Here is an 18292-nt window from a genome sequence, read left to right on the forward strand (position 1 = left end):
GGACCCTTTTTTCCAATTCATTTGTGTCTAACTAATGTGTGTTTTGCTTTGTTTTATCTTATATTACAGTTAAGTCTAACACATGTGCACCTTTAATCCAATATTAAATAATGTGGCTATGGAAAATCTATTGAAATACAAATGATTTTATAAAGAAAAGAAAAAGAACCACACCTTCATGTTGTGAATTGTTTTACTTTATTTATTAACCTAATTATACATTTACATCACATTGAAACATGATAAAATAATTTTTTTACAGCAAGACAACATTTTAAAAGGACATTCACAAGATGACAAAGAAAATGTATGTAAAAAGATAACAATTTGAAATAGGAAGGTGAAGACGGTTGGATGTGCACAGCATACATACACGTATGTTGCCATCTTAAATATTTCCAGTCTTCAGATTTCTTAAGATAGAGTTTTGTTCATTAAATGTTTCTTGGTGTTCTTCTCTGGCTTTAACAATATGATGAAACACTTTGGAGCAAATATACACAGTATTAGTCCAAAACTAGAGGCCAGAATGGCAAATATCTCCACAGCCACAGTAAATTTCCCAGGAGAGCTGAGATATGCAGGAATAAAGGTGATCCAGACTGCACAGAATATCAGCATGCTGAAGGTAATGAGCTTGGCTTCATTAAAATTATCAGGTAATTTCCGAGCTAGGACAGCTAACACAAAGCAAAAGACAGCCAGTAGACCTATGTACCCGAGCACAGCCCAGAACCCAATAGCTGAGCCTAATGCACACTCCAGGATGATTCTCTCCTTGTATATGGTTAGATTTTTCATTGGAAAAGGGGGACTAAGAACTAACCAAATAGTACATATTAGGACTTGAATAAACGTGAAAGACACTACAGTTATTCTTTGCTGTGGAGGACCAAACCATTTCATCACATTACTACCTGGGAGTGTAGCTTTGAAGGCCATTAAAACTACTATTGTTTTTCCAAGAACACAAGACATACAGAGGACGAAGGTGATTCCAAACGCTGTGTGGCGCAGCATGCAGGACCACTCAGAGGGTGCTCCAATGAAAGTTAATGAACATAAGAAACACAGAGTCAGGGAGAAGAGCAGCAGGAAGCTCAGCTCAGAGTTGTTGGCCCTGACAATCGGTGATGTCCTGTGACGATAGAACACAGCCGCTGTTATGATGGCCAGACAGGCGCCACCAACTGAGAATGCAGCCAGGATGATTCCTAGGACCTCGTTGTAGGAAAGAAACTCTACAGGCTTGGGGAGACAAGTGTCTCTCTCAGCATTAGGCCAGAACTCCTTGGGGCAAGGAAAACAATCAGGGGAATCTGAAAAAATAAAACAAAAAGGGCTTTTAGTAGTTGCATATTTTATGTCATAGATGAGCCTTAGAAAAAGAATAAGAAAATACCTGTAGCATTGCTAATCTCTCCCTCAGGACATGGTATACAATCATAACAGCAGATGGGCTTTCCTTTCTGCAGCACTTTACGAGTTCCTGGAGGACAGCTGTCAGTGCACACTGACACAGGAACCTGGCACATAGAGAGAAATAAATTCACATATATTCATGTGTGCTTTGAAATAGTGATGGTCAAATGAAGCTTCACGAACCACTGTCTTTATTTTCTGAGGTCACTAGATGGCACTCTCTGTTCAAAGAAAAAGGTTAAAGGAATGGCATTTCAGTGTGTTTTTAACCCTTTGTTGAACAGCGAGCACCATCTAGTGAGCTCAGACAATAAAGACAGTGGTTCACAAAGCTTCATTTGACCATCACTACTTTAAAGTTCTGAAGATTAAGGGATATAGCTTCACATTTTTTCAAGTCTGTCCTAAAACAATACTCACATGTCAATATGTGTACTGAAAGTGTTATTGGTCACTGTCCCTAAACTATAACCCCATCCTAGAGCCATTTCAGTCCAAAATCAAGCTTTACCTAAACAGAGTCTATATCTACGACATTCTACTCCCGGGATTGCTCCGTTGCCGCAGGAAATTCCGCCCGATGCATGTCTTTTCGCCAATGCTCATTTCCTTCCGCTTTCTATTTGTGGTGGTTTTGATGATTGGTTTAAAGAAATGCCAATAGACCAGAGCATGTTTTTCTCCCATCCTGGAATGCTGTGTGGACTCGCCAGACCCTTCTCCACTGCGCTGTGGAGGAAGGTCTGGCAATGCGAGACTAGTTTAAACTGGACAAATCATGTGATTTATTCTGAGTTACAGTCTTTTAAAAATTGACTTTATATGGCGTCAGGATTATGTCATATCTTGCGGGCGTGATAAAACATGCTTACGAGCAAAATAAATAATTTCACACCAATTCAACAATCGTAACAGAAACAGAAATAATGTTCTTATGATGTGGTGTATGATATAACCATAGACATAATGTGTGGTTCCATTCTACCAACATGTTAAACATGCCAAAAAATAATAGTATTTGGTTAGTTTGCTTTAAAATTCTGTAATGTAATTTCTGTAAATCATACTGGCTGTCCAGGCTAACAACAGCCATGTTAGCTAAGGCTAGCTCTAATGTTAGGGTAAGGAAATATTGCATAGGATATACAGATTTCAAAAGCAGCGTACATATTCCAACAAATGAACGGATAAGAGACACTTATACATTCCTTTATTTATGGTGCTATCTTGCGATACATTGCTAATGAAGACAGAAAAACTTACACCAACTCAGGGCTTCCAGAACGATAGCTGACGATCAAGGTAAACTAACGAGGAGGACCAGAAGGAGTGGTATTTACATGGGACTATGGGTAATGTATTGACCATCTAGCTAATTTGTCTTCGAGCATAACCTTAGAGTGTACTGTTAATAATAAAGTAAAGACAGTATAGGTGACAGAGGTTTAGTGTTTAAGATTGACGTGGTTCTTAGAGGAACCCCGTTTTTATGGAGGGGGGTGTTACGACCCCTCCCTTTTCTGCCTGCTGTTGGCTTCTCTGGCTTTCCTGGCTGAGCTGGCAGTATGGGAGGGGTCATTCGTTAATTAGTGGACACCTGGGAAGGCCTCAACCAAGACTATTTATACAAGTCATGTCTCATTGTTCTCTCTCTGCATTCTCCCTCTCCTAGGCTCCACATCTTTTGGTTTGGGTTTGTTTGATCTCTTTTGTTACAGATGTAATTTATCCACACATCTTTCACTCACACACACTGCACACTGCAGTAATGCACACACTGCATTACTGATAACATTGATTCCACATCTGTTTTGATTCTTTTGTTGACAGTAGTTTATTTACTTAACAATAAACACTTTATTGGCATTTTAACCTGTTTGGTCTCCCCTCTTTGTCACATGCATTGAGCCGGTTTGTGACAGTCCGTATGAGTGAAATTGCCTTGAAAGTGACTAATCATAGGAGGGATAGTGCTTCCTTTGGTTTCCGCCCCTTACTCATGGGCATGTCGTAACTGCTCTGTGTGCATGCTGCTTAGTTTTATACATGCAGGTGCCATTCTTCGCCTCTCCCTATGTTTTGTTTCACACTCACAGCTGCCTGTACAACTCTCGATTGTTGAATTGGTGAGCGAAGAGTGATATCAGCGTCTGTGAAATTATATGATTTGCTTTTGAGCATGTTTTTTCGTGGTCGCAAATTTTCTCTAACTAACCCTGTGATGCAGCTCAACAAGGGAACACTTTTTAAAAAGAATATAAAGGGGTACTGTCATACTAAAAATACTGTAACTTTGGACTGATCTCTACCCTGTATGGATAGTAGGAGCATGGACCAAAAACACATATCGCTAGGTTACGTAGGCTCTCACTCCACTGTTACATATTCAATATGTGCAGGGAATAATCCACCATTGTCAGGTACATGGATACTTCTTTAAGACACCCCAGCTTGCCCGGCCATGCCTTACGGTGTGCTGGATTGGAATCACTGATAATCTGATCGGAACCATCTCTGAGCAGCCTAAAAGATGAAGAGATAGTCTCTTTACTCAGAGAAACAAGGTAACAACGTAACCAAGCTTTCTTTGTCATATTGAGGCTATTTCTCCGTTACATAATCTGTATGTACAGGGAACTCTTTACGTGACAGTACTTCCCAAGCCCAATTAGTGAAACAACAAGTAATACACAGACTAAATGTATGCTATTGTCTCCCTCTATGTTGTATGAGAGCCTCTGAGGGTGGAGGCAGGGTTTTCGCAGAGTGTGAAAGATGAAAACACAGGCAATGATTTACGGAAGAAAAGGGTTATGTAACGTAACATCAAACTATATTGATAACAGTATTGTCTTATCCCATTTCTTGTTTGAAATTATATCAATATACCTTAAAAAGTCAATATACCGCCCATCCTTACACTATTTACACAACAATAAAATCTAGGCCCCACAAGCTGGGGGTAGTCGGCAGGATGCAAGACTGAGTCATGGATCACCTAGAGACCCACAAAGTGCAAGGCCAAACCTAAGAATGGAGTGGCTACTCAGGTCAGCCTGTAACACACTAAGCTGACCAGGGAGACAACAAACCAGTGAAATGAGCATGTGGCCCACAAGGCTTAGTCATTTATTGATGACTAAGACAACAACCCAGCACTCGCAACACCACAGGTTGAGTGCACCCAGACCCCGGACAGGACAGGCACACCCAAAACTACATACGCCTGCTGAACAGTGTCCACCACCCAGTTGACAGTCTTGGCTTTGACAAAGGCCTGCTCACATGACTGAATTTTAAGCAAATGAACAACTGATCAGTCTTCCTACCTGAAATCTCATCCACACAGTGGTAACAGCTTACCTACATCCAGTCCAAACATAGCTGAAGATTCCACTGGCAGTTTCAATAAACAGTCCCAGTCGACTTGTTAGAGCTGGGACAGAGCCATCCAAAGATGGCGCCTTGCAAACCAAAGGCTCTGCATGCAGCTTCTGCTTGTTCCTTAAAGGTCCCATGGCATGAAAATGTCACTTTATGAGTTTTTTTTTAACATGAATATGCGTTCCCCCAGCCTGCCTATGGTCCCCCAGTGGCTAGAAATGGCAATAGGTGTAAACCGAGCCCTGGGTATCCTGTTCTGCCTTTGAGAAAATGAAAGCTCAGATGGGCCGATCTGGAATCTTGCTTATTATGAGGTCATAAGGAGCAAGATTTCAGGTGGCCGAGCTGGAATCTTGCTCATTATGAGGTCATAAGGAGCAAGGTTACCCCCCCCATCTCTCCTTTGCCTGCCCATTCAATTTGGCCCACCCATGAGAGAGAGGCATCATGGCTTTCAAACGAGCAAAGTGGCAGTTGGTCAAGGCCACACCCCCACCCTCCACCTTGCCCCACCCCCTCTCTCCTCCTCAATAGCTACAGACACAGAAATGGCACATGCTAAGAAAAGCTCATTGTGGGACTGGCTCTAGTGGCTGTAATTCTGCACAAAGGCTGAATTTCGGGAAAGAGACTTCAGATACAGTATTAGGGGACCACTAACCTATATAAAAGCATCCAAAGAGCACCATGTCATGGGACCTTTAATAAAGGAGGAAAGGTATGAAGAAGCCATATGAAGCTCTCCCACAAGGCTTCAGAACCTTCCAGTACCTGGCAAGCCAGGTAACAAAGGTTTAGCCGACAATGCTAGCTCTTACATGGGCTATTGTTTTCCCTGGGCACATTAGCCGACAATGCCAACAATATGCTATAGCAGCGGTCCCCAACCTTTTTTGCGCCACGGACCGGTTATGTCAGACAATATTTTCACGGACCGGCCTTTAAGGTGTGGCGGATAAATACACAAAATAAAATGATACGACTGTGGTATTTTCTAAATATAATAATAAACGTGAATCCACTATGTACTCGTATGCAACTTTATTAGCAGTGTCCTCGTAACATCGCGCCAACAAAATTAACATGAGTAACATACTCTCTGCCCCCTAACACTCTCTGGTCGCTATGGTAACGTTTAAACATGCCTTCAAAATAAGATACAACACAAAAACAAATATAAAGTGCATGAAAAATACAACTCACCATAACGCTAAATCAGTGGGAGCCCTGAGCTTGTTTCTCTGCAACGAGACGGTCCCATCTAGGGGTAATGGGAGACAATGACACCCGAAGTGTGTTTCTTATGTCCAGTCTACTCCGTAATTTTGTTTTGGTTGCTGTCACTGCAGAAAATCCCGCTTCCCGAGGTAGATAAGCAGAACAGTGTTCATTGACTTTGTTCAGTGTAAGGTTGGGGGCTATTATGGGAGTGTTCAACAGAGTGACTGCTTTTGGAAGGAAACTGTCTTTGTGTCGGCTGGTTTTGGCGAACAGTGCCCTGTATCGCCTACCAAAGGGAAGGAGGTTGAACAGTTTGTGACCAGGATGTGAGGGGTCTGCAGAGACTTTTGCTGCCCTTTTCCTGATCCTGGATAGGTACAGTTCCTGGATAGAGGGAAGGTCAGCTCCAATGATCCTCTCTGCAGCCCTAATTGTCTGTTGCAGTCCACCCCTGTCCTGTTTGGTGGCTGACCCAAACCAGACAGTGATGGACGTGCAGATGACAGACTGAATAATGGCTGAGTAGAAAGTGGTCAGCAGCTCCTTAGGCAGATTAAACTTCCTTAGCTGTCGCAGGAAGTATAACCTCTGCTGGGCCTTTTTCTGGACAGAGTCAATGTGGGGTGACCATTTTAGGTCCTGTGAAATGGTTGATCCCAGGAACCTAAAGGAATCCACAGTGGACACTGTGTCGTTCTGGATGGTGAGGGGGAGTGGGGGGACTTCTCCTAAAGTCCACTGTCATCTCCACAGTCTTCTTGGGGTTTAACTCCAGGTGGTTCTGATTGGAACAACTGTTCCACTTCCCGTCTGTAAGCAGACTCATCACCATGCTGGATCAAACCAATGATGGTGGTATCATCTGCAAACTTCAGGAGTTTTACAGACGGGTTCTTTGAGGTGCAGTCATTAGAGTAGAAGGAGAAGAGCAGCGGGGAGAGGACACACCCCTGTGGGGCACCAGTGCTGATGGACCGGGTTTTGGATAATATGCTCCCCAGTCTGACATGCTGCTGCCTGTCAATCAGGAAGTTGATGATCCACTGACAGGTGGTGGCAGGCACTGAGAACTGGGGGAGCTTCTGATATAGGAGTTCAGGGGTGATGGTGTTGAACGCTGAGCTGAAGTCCACAGAGAGGATCCTGGCATACATCCCTGGGGAGTTGAGGTGGTGCAGTATGTACTGAAGACCCATATTGACAGCATCACCCGCCGACCTGTTTGCCCTGTAGGCAAACTACATGGAGTCCAGCAGTGAGTCCTGTTATGTCCTTCAGGTGGCTCAACATCAGTCTTTCAAAGGGTTTCATGACCACAGACGTCAGGGCGACAGGCCTCTAGTCATTTAATCCTGTGATGGAGTTTTTTTGGGGGACTGGGATGATGGTGGAGCATTTGCAGGAGGGCACTTCACACAACTCCAGATCTGCGTGAAGATTGGCGCCAGCTGTTCAGCACAGACTCGCTGACAAGAGGGGGACACACCATGAGGTCCTTGGGCCTTCTTGATCTTCTTTTCCAGCACTGTAGCATCTGTACACCAACCTTCATTTAAGTAGAAGCAGATTCCTCCGCCTTTTGTTTTCCCCGAAAGCTCTGTGTCTGCCCGGATGAGTTGGAAACCAGGCAGCTGAAGTGCGCTATCCGGGATGCGTTCACAGAGCCAGGTTTCAGTGAAACACAGGGTGGTGGATCTGTAAAAGTCAGTTAATTTGGTTGAGAAGCAGCAGCTCATCCATCCTGTGTGCCAGGGACCGGGCGTTTGCCCGTAGAAGAGGTGCGTAGTCCCCACTTCCTTAATTTCACCAGCACTCGTTTCCCACGCCTGCGTCTTTGGCAGATTCCATGGAGAACCACGGCGCCTCCAACCAGGATTTTAGTAAAACTTGCTGGGTTTGTGAAAACCTGAGAAAAAGTTCCTGTAGCGGTTTGCCTGATGTTTAAGTTCCTCTCTGGTAAAAGTTACGGGTGAAAGACCGCAGAAAGCGCAATAAACGCACAAAAACAAAGTACTAGAGAGCGAAGTACCGAGGCTGCCATCTTGTATCGCTTCTCTATCTTTAAAGGGATACTTCACCGATTTAGCATTAAGCTTTGTATCAGCAGAAACATGGTAATATTTTTGAATGACTGTGCTCCCCTCCCTCATGTCCCCCTGAGACCAGAGATCTCTGGGTCTGGGTCTGGGTAAAAAATCTTCCGATGACTTTTGCGTCATCGGAAGATTTTTGCCCAGAGGCAAAGGACTACAGCCAGTACTAGGAGCTACTTCCACATAGCCCATAGGGGGTTGGACTGTCGGCTTTCTCGGAGATTGCCGAGGAAAAAACGAGTGTCAGCCATCTTGAATTCTCGCCACACATCTGCTCCCTTGGCCAAGGACACGAGACAAGATGAACCAAAACAAGAGGAAGACACAACAAAGTGCGGCAGTGATCCACCACAGCCCCCACCTGAGCAAAGATTTGACCATGGGAGACCAAAGAGCAGAGATGAGAAATCTCAACCCCCCTTCTCACCCGTCCAACACTCCTCAAACACCTTTGACAACCAGGACGCCTTTGAGGACGCCTTTGAGGATATTTCACTCTCCCCTCTTTCCCCCATCCCCATGTTGGAGTTCACTGACCAGATGAAGCAGCTGGTGGATGCTGGAACCAAGTATGCCCCCCTTCCTTCTCCCATCATTCACCCCTGGCCAAAAGTAAAACGCCAGGCACCTCTGCCCCCTCAAGGACGGCAGTTAACTCCTTCTGATAACCCCCAAACTGATAAGGATGCTTGTGTGCACTTGCAAAACCTGCACAACTGATATGGGGCGGGTCCAGGCTGCATGCCTAGTAGCACTCATGACTCTTTCCAAGACAAGCCTGGGCCCTGCGTATTACATTCTTCCACAATTTATGTTGTGATAGGTAATAGAAAAAGAATGGCGAATAAGCACCTAACTGCAAACTTAGCAATCCTCGTCAGCCACAGTCTGTCCCAAAAAATGAAAACGCACTAACACTAGCACTACTAAACGTTAAGTCTTTGGCGGGAAAATCATTTTTAATCAATGATTTTATTATTAAGCACACTCTTGATTTTATGTTTTTAACTGAAACCTGGTTGGACCATAATAGCTGCTGTTCTCATTGAGTCAGCCCCCCCTAACTTCAGTTTTATGAGTGAGAATAGAGTGAATAAGAAAGGAGGTGGAGTCGCCATTTTGTTTAATGACTCATTCCAATGTAGGCAATTATCTTATGGAAATTTTGCTTCTTTTGAATATGTGGCTCTTCAGCTAAGATCCTCCCCTCAAGCTATACTTCTAAATATCTACAGGCCACCCAAATACTGTGCAAACTTCTTTGACGACTTTACTGAACTGTTGTCTATAATCTGTATTAACTTTGACCGTGTAATTATTGCTGGTGATTTTAACATTCATGTTGACAACCCCAGGACTGAGGGACCAAAGAACTGTGTTGTGTTTTTGAGAACTATGGACTGACTCAGCATGTGACACAGCCCACGCACAATAAGGGGCACACACTGGACTTGATTATCTCCAAGGGTCTAAACATTTCCAAGATTGTGGTGACTGATGTTGCTCTCTCTGATCATTCCTGTGTTTTCTTTAACGACACTATCTCGGTGCCCAAAAGTGTTCAAACAAAGTTAATCAGAAAACGGTATATCACTGAAAACACCAGTGAATCATTCATTCAGCTTTTCTCTTCTACACCCACCCTCACTGGGGCCTCAGTCACTGAGCTTATCGATAATTTCAACTGTAAAATTACAAATGTTATTGATGCCATTGCTCCCACTAAGGTCAAAGCTGTCTCTGGTAAGAAAAGATCTCCATGGAGAAATTTTATAGTGGTGAGAACAGAAAAAAGAGAGTGTCGAAAAGCTGAACGCAGTTGGCGAAAAACTAATCTCCAGGTCCATTATAACACCTATAAAGAGAGACTTCGCATTTATAATTTGGAACTAAGGAATGCAAGGCGGTCCTTTTTCTCTGACATTATCGCCAGAAACAATAATAACTCACGTGCTTTGTTTGCTACTGTGTAGATTAACTAACCCTCCAGTACCAATAGCATCTGAACTCTTGTCTACCAAGGCTTGCAATGACTTTGCCTCCTTCTTCACAGACAAAAAATTCAGAAAATTAGACAAACAGTCAGTGCTTCCATATCAAGTGCAGGATATGTGTTGTCACAAATTCAAACATGACACAATTTCATACGATCAACCATAAAAACCTGGAGGACATTATACAACATCTGAATACCTCCTCCTGTTGCCTTGATATTCTATCAACGGGTGTTTTAAAAAATGTTTTGAATTGTTTGGCTTCTGATCTTCTACAGATTGTAAACACATCTCTGCTCTCAGGTATTTTCCCACAGGCCCTAAAAACTGCAGTCATCAAGCCACTCCTAAAAAAGAACAATCTAGACACGTCACTAATGAGCAACTATAGGCCGATATCAAACCTTCCATATTTAAGTAAAATCATTGAAAAAAGCAGTTTTTCAACAACTCAACCTTTTCTTATCACTAAACAACAGTTTTGATGCCTTTCAGTCAGGTTTTCGACCACACCACAGCACTGAGACAGCTCTTGTTAAAGTCTTTAATGACATCCACTTAAACACAGATAGTGGCAAAATTTCAGTCTTAGTATTACTTGATCTCAGTGCTGCATTTGATACGGTCGACCATGACATTTTACTTGACCGATTGAAAAACTGGGTTGGTCTTTCTGGCTCAGTACTAAAGTGGTTTGAATCCTATTTAAAGAATAGGGACTACTTTATGTCTATAGGTAATTATATATCTGACCATACAAATATGACGTGCAGAGTCCCCCAAGGCTCTGTTCTGGGGCCTCTTCTGTTCAACATCTACATGCTTCCACTGGCTCAGATTATGGAAAACAACAAAATAAGTTACCCTAGTTATGCGGATGACACACAAATTTAAATAACCTTATCGCCAGGGAACTATAGCCCAATACAACAACTGAATAAGTGCATTGAACAAATTAACGATGTGCCAGAACTTTCTTAAATTAAATGAAGAAAAAACTGAGATGGTTGTTTTTGGAGCTAAAGAGGAATGATTAAAAGTCAGCACTCAGCTTCAAACGACGATGTTAAAAACAACAGACAAAGCCAGAAATCTTGGTGTAGTCATGGACTCAGACCTGAATTTTAAAAGCCACATTAAGACAATTACAAAATCAGCCTATTATCGCCTTAAAAATATATAAAGGGTTAAAGGATTTATGTCTCAGAAGGATTTGGAAAAAGCTTTTATCTTCAGTAGACTTCACTACTGTAACGGTGTCTTTACAGGTCTTCCTAAAAAATCAATCAGACAGCTGCAGCTGATTCAGAACGCTGCTGCCCGGGTCCTCACTAAAACCAGGAAAGTGGATCACATCACTCCAGTACTGAAGTCTCTACACTGGCTTCCAGTGCCTCAAAGAATTGATTTGAAAATACTTTTGCTGGTTTATAAATCACTAAACGGTTTAGGGCCAAAATACATTTCTGATCTGCTACTACACTATGAGCCACCCAGACCTCTCAGGTCGTCTGGGACAGGTCTACTTGTTGTCCCCAGAGTCAGAACTAAACAGGGGGAAGCAGCGTTCAGTTTTTATGCTCCACATATCTGGAACAAACTCCCAGAAAACTGCAGGTCCGCCTCAACTCTCAGTTCTTTTAAATCAAGGCTGAAGACCTATCTTTTTGATCTTGCCTTACTTTAAATAACCTATTGTATCTGCTTTTATATGTTTAACTGTTTTAACTGCTCTTTCTTTAAATTCTTATAATTTTTTTTATACTGAAGCTGACACTGTATGACATTATATAACTGCTCTTTAATGTTTAATTTGTTATACTGCACTGTAACTTTTATTCACATATTTTATCTCTCAGTTCTTTGGGGTTCTAGTTAGATCAATTAATAGAATTGAATTTATGATTATTCCAGTGACATTTTGCAGAATCGGACATATTTCAGATTATTTCTTTGATACGGGTGTGACAATAGATTACAGAAGAGACAGGCTGTGGACTGTCAACAAAGTTAGTTTGATAACTAACAAAAGGGTCTGAAGACCAAAACAATTACAATTGAACAAAACAGTCTACGAAACTAGCACGTTTCCTGACTAATAGAGATGGTCTGAAGACCGTTCCGGGTTTTGCAAGGTTTGCCGAAGAAAAGAACTAAGCCTTGTGGTGACGACTGCATTGAAATTGACTAAAGCTTCTGTAACTATGGGGAATGTATCCTCCATGTGAAGCATCTGGACCCATTGTTGGTGAGATGAACCAGAGATATGGACTGAACTGCTTGAGATGTCTGACATATTGGTCCTTTCTTTAATTAACGTATTTTATCTGCTTTTATATGTTTAACTGTTTTAACTGTTCTTTATTCACGTATTTTATCTCTCAGTTCTTTAAATTCTTATACTGCACTGTAAAATGTATTCTTGTCTTTTAAATTGTTTTTAATTGTTTTATAGCACTTTGAATTGCCCTGTTGCTGAAATGTGCTATATAAATAAAGCTGCCTTGCCTTGCCTTGCCTTGCTTAGCTTCTCAGCAGCAACTGTTAGATAGATGTATATATCCCGAAGGAAATTTTAGAACAACAAATATATGCATTTAAACTACCGCACACCCGGTGTATCCCGGTGTACCACCAGGATACATGGGTACAGATCGGAGAATATGCAGGAAACTTTATTACAGACGGAATACTCGACACACTATGTGAGCTTCACCCGCCGGCTATTGAGACCAGCGGTGTTGCTCGATGCATCTGGCCGGTAAAGGGACATCATCAGCGGGGACTTTGAACAAATTTGTCAGTGAAAAACTAACGGTAGCTGGCGACCTGTTCCATCAATCCTGCTTGCAAGTGTCCGCTCATTAGACAACAAACTGGACTAGATCCAACTTCAACGAAACTCCCAACATGAGATCAGAGACTGTGTTTTTGTTGTTGTGGAAATATTGCTGTACCAGCCTGCGGCTCTGTCGCCGGGTAAGACTAGTCGAGGTGTGCTGCGTTAACACGGACTGCCTGTTGCAGAAATGGGGTGATTTGTATCCAACGAACTGCTAACTGCTGGTGGAGTTTGTGACTGTTAAATGCCAACCATTCTAATTCCACGCAAATTTACGGCTGTTTGTACTCGGTGTTTACACCAAGCGCTAATGCTAGTAGCTATGTGTTAGCTGAACTTTACGGAGCATATAATGTGTGTGCACTAAATGTAGCCTGTTTTGTATGTCGTTTTTATATAATGTCGTTTTTATATATTTTAAATGTGTAACACCACTTGAGCCACTGTGAAACGTTGTTTCGTGTACCGTATTTTCCGCACTATAAGCCGCACCGGATTATAAGGCGCACCTTCAATGAATGGCCTATTTTAGAACTTTTTTCATATATAGGGCGCACCGGATTATAAGGCGCATAGAATAGAAGATACTGCAGTCAAACGTTTGACTGGGGTTGCATTATGCATCCATTAGATGGAGCTGTGCTAAAGGGAATGTCAACAAAACCGTCAGATAAAGTCAAACTTTATTAAGCGTTCTGACAACTCCGTTCACTCCCTCCTTATAACATTTAAATCTAAGTGGTCCGAGAAAAATGGCGATCGTCTCAACGTGGTCCCTGACATGTTGTCATCGGCTTGGCCGCTTCCATTGGCCATATCAGAGGCAAACCTGAACGGATTGGCTAATATGAGCTAACAATCGAAAGCTTAGAAGCTAGGGAATACGATGACGCCCACATTGATCATGTAGCAAGCTGGGCAGAGAAGCTAACGGCGATGACAAGTGCGGAGATGGAAAACGCGTTTTTCCGTTGTGATTCGGCCAGAAACTCCAACATTGTGAGGCGAACAGATCGTTTTGGAATATAAAGCTTGGATATTATATTTCCTTGGACTCTTGTGGATTTATGAAAATCAAGTTTTGGCCAAAATACCACTTTGTTGCTGAAAGGACAACGAAATCAGGTATGGATGCACTCTCGACACCTGCGCAGATTATGGCTGAATTGTTTTATTGTAAATTGTTTACTTTGTAACAGTTGTGTAACTGCTATAAATCATCGTATGCTTTGTATGTGGGCTTAAATTAATCATTAGAGGTTAAGCTTTCAATTGGTGTGTCGCATGGCTGTATATTTTGAATATTTAATGCTTTAAAGTTATAAAAACGCGAATGAGTGGAAGTTTTATCGAGGTTACAGCGACGCAGTGTCCCGTCAACGGGGCAGTGATCCGAGAGGTTGATCCATATATAAGGCGCTCCAGATTATAAGGCGCACTGTCGTTTTTTGAGAAAATTAAAGGCTTTTAAGTGCGCCTTATAGTGCGGAAAATACGGTATATGGTTGAAATGACAATAAAACACACTTGTTGAGTTGATCGTCTCACTGTCTGTCTGTAAAGGGTAGGCGTGGCTTGGGAGTAGAAGTGCATTCTGGGATTTGGTGTCTTTCATCCACATGATCCAAAGACACATTTTCTGGCTTTTCTCGGCCTAGAAGCCACCAATTTAAAAAAAAATTCACATTTCTCCTACATAAGTGACCCAATTTAAAGATATATTCATCTTTCCAACGGTGAAATATCCCTTTAAGATATAATGCAGAATGCTCTCACGCACTGCACACTGACTCAGGTCAAGATCAAGCAATCCGCTTGAAAATTGTTTGGATTGTTTGATGTAAAGATGTATCCACAAAAATACAAAGATGTATCCACGTACCTGACCTCAAGGTGACCATTCCCTGTACATATGGAATATGTAATAGTGGGGAAATAGTCTCAATATGATAGAGACTTCAAGATCAAAAAATTTGAACATGTAAAATTATTGCTATTAGGCTCCTTACTTGTGTGCCACCGTCCACCCAGGTGAGGTTCCTGTTGATACGGAAGTTCTGGCCCACCGGCAGTGATGCATCGTATTGCCCTACTGTCACCAACTTAATGCTGCCACTTTCACTTTTTTGCCAGTTAACCAGCTCATATCTGGCCACAGGATCCCCGTTTGCATCAAATGACACATCATAACCATTTTGGGAAAAATGTACTTTCTTCAGCTGAGTAAGAACCTGTGAGGATAAAGTAAAATTAAATTAAATTAAATCAATACTTAATTTCATAAAAGGTACATTATAGCAAAAAAGAGCATTAGGTTTTTCACTTACAGTCTATGTTTCAACTGACCTCTTTTGATTCTATCCTGGTGAGTTTGTCACACCGAGTTGTAGAATTTGTTTTCTGGCACATTGCTTTATGTATAGCATGTGCTATTGCATAAACAGCCTTGTATACCATGTTAGTGATCCGGAGCTGAGATGTGTCAGTGTACGGGCTCTGGAGCGTCTTTATGTCTTCAGTTCCATCACACACACGCCTGTCTGTGGCATCTAAAAACACAGATATTTCTTGTTTTTGTTTATTTAATCCGCCAAACATGTCTTGCAAAAACTCATATACCTATATTGTTGTAATTTATTTATAAAACATACTAATTTTGCATTACATTTCAAAGCACTGTTGTCTTTATTTATTGTTAAATAGTTGCTTTTTCAGTTCTACTTTTTTAACCTTTATGAATACCAGCTGCCATTACAACACGAATTGGTCATCAGACAAGGCAAAACATTTATTTTCCTTTAAGTAAGAATCACAATTCTCTTTATTGGTCAAATATGTGAACATACACAAGGAATTAGACTACGGTTTCCATTGCTATCAATACACCTTTCCATTAAATTAATAATGTAACAGGTTGCTTTGTATACATAGATATAACAGTAGATACAGCATGCTTAGATTTATATTGACAGTGATGATATGTAGACCTACAGGTTAAACACATTGTGTACTTAAAGTATAGAAATATATGATTTATATACTGACTTGACCTGTTTTAACGTGTTTCAAAAATAAATAAATAATCTGAAATCACCATCAGGTTAATAGCCTAATTAGAAATACATACATACTTTTACATGCAACTGATACATGCTGGCAAGTAATTTATTTATTAATCTTTATTTAGCTTGGTGGCCTATATTAAAAATCAAACTGTCTCACTTTTTCCCAGCCTGCAGTTGAATGCATCTTCCCAGAACTCTGTAAGCACTGGAGAGGCAGCAACTTTAGAAGGAGAGAGATCCAGCAAGAAGTCTCTCAGACCTGGGATGACAGATTTCTGAATGCCAAATCCGATGGCTCCAGCACAGAAGCTGAACCTCAGCATGTCTGGGTCTGTTACCCAGGCTTCACTGCCTATCCACTGGCGAGGTGGAAAAGGCTCAAGTGACAGCTCTTTTAGCAGGATCCTAATGTCTCCAGGGGATGTAAATGCCACAACAACCATAGCTGTTGACCTGGAGAGAAATTAAAGTTAATTTTATTACATCAATGTAAACATAAAATGAAGGTTTTTAAATATGTATAGAGATAGTTTTTTTTATAACAATATCAGTGATAAATATGAGAGTAATAAACATGATAAAAAAAATACATTTATAATTTGACGCTTCAATAATAAAACAATCTTCCATCTTATATTTGATTAAACATTGTTGTGGTTTTGTGTGCAGAACGTCAGTGTCAACACAGGGAACATCAAACCTGCGGATAATGTCAGCTACTCTCTGGATCCAGCTGCGTGGGTGGTTCCAATCAAAAGATATAGAGTATTCCACACAGATCCCCTCTTTGCGTGCTGCGTCCAGGAAAGACGCCATACCATTATTGCCATAGTCCGAATCTGACCGGACAGCACCTATCCAAGTCCAGCCAAAGTGTTTTACCAGCTTGGCCAGCGCGTCAGCCTGGAACTGATCACTAGGAATTGTTCTGAAGAAATTTGGGTACTGCTGCTTATCGGACAGGCATGCACAAGTGGCAAAGTGGCTCACCTAAAGGGAAATAACAGTGTAGGCTAATTATTTAATAGGACATACTGTACATAAAATAAGGTCAATATTAAACACATAGTTTGCCAGCAATTCAAAATATTTACTTGAGGAATGTTAAAGGGCCCGATAATGCGTGACATGCTGATGGATGGCGAGGACGCAGACTCACCAACGACAGCCATCACCATACCAGATTGTGAGCAATTGTTGCCGGTGTAAAACACCGGGTCTAGGCCATTTGAAAGCTGGAATGCCACATGCACCGTCGCGGGCACAGAGGCGCACGAGTCGTAGATGTGATAACCAAGCTTGATTCCCGAAAGCAGCTCCGTGCTGTTGTTTATCTCCTCAATGGCGAAGATCATTGCGCGTGAGAAGCGCAGTTCACGGGGGATAACACTGCATACAGACACTCTTAAACTTACATATGGCGAGGACAATTCACAATTTTAGCAAAGACACACAATAAAGAAGAATTGCAATTCATAGTTATGGACAGTAACTGATAGCTATACAACATCTGTGAACCAAATATACTATACATTAAAGAGTTGCCTAAACAGCAAAGATCAAAACACAGAATTAGGAAATTCAGAGGAAAGTTAATGCACAACTTAACAGTAGTCAACTAAATCTAAAGTCAATAATATATAAATGTAAATACTATAGAAATTAACTAAGTATAAATCAGTTGTTAAACACATCTATATTTTCAGTTAATAAAATAGTAGTGATTTGTTTTTCATAAAGTCACACACAATATTTTTGTGAATATAATATAATCTATGGCCAAATACTGAATTTGCACCTATAATAGTTATTGTTTGTTTTAAAGTTCCCAATACTACAGTACAAAAAAGCTTTGCAACATGATCATAAGCACATCATACAAAGCAAAACATTTCTATCCCCCACTTCTACCTCTTACTAACCTCCTGGAGCATCTTAGTGGCTCAGGCATGGTGGTGTAGTTATGCTTCACTGTGTGCATGTATTGGTGTATGGCAAAAACACCACCAATGACATAGTCACCATCCATTGAGAATGCAGGTAGACGAGTGGTACCCTGGAGCGTACACTTCACAGATGAAGTCTCACTATCCTCTGTAAGCCCAGCCTTTTGTTTAACATCATCCTCAGAACCATTCAGGGCAAGAACTGAGTTAGGCTTACACAAAAACCACGACAGGATCAGGCCAATAAAGAGAGCAGAGATCTCCATCCCTGAACTGTCTGCATGGGCAGAATGTGTTTTCAATGGTTTATATAGATTTTCAGGGA

At 41.5% G+C, this 18292-nt stretch overlaps 1 protein-coding gene across 1 annotated transcript; it reads right to left on the reverse strand.

Moving 5' to 3' along the window:
* Positions 1-405: 405 nt before the first annotated feature.
* On the reverse strand, positions 406-18077 carry LOC120547817 (extracellular calcium-sensing receptor-like). Its single transcript, XM_039783513.1, is given in 8 exon segments — positions 406-1319; positions 1403-1526; positions 14966-15187; positions 15303-15505; positions 16179-16474; positions 16722-17011; positions 17116-17410; positions 17944-18077. Coding segments are annotated over 8 exon segments (2451 nt in total). The 5' UTR covers positions 18051-18077.
* Positions 18078-18292: the final 215 nt, after the last annotated feature.

The sequence above is a fragment of the Perca fluviatilis genome, chromosome 2 (assembly GCF_010015445.1).
Source record: "Perca fluviatilis chromosome 2, GENO_Pfluv_1.0, whole genome shotgun sequence".
Classification (NCBI taxonomy): domain Eukaryota; kingdom Metazoa; phylum Chordata; class Actinopteri; order Perciformes; family Percidae; genus Perca; species Perca fluviatilis.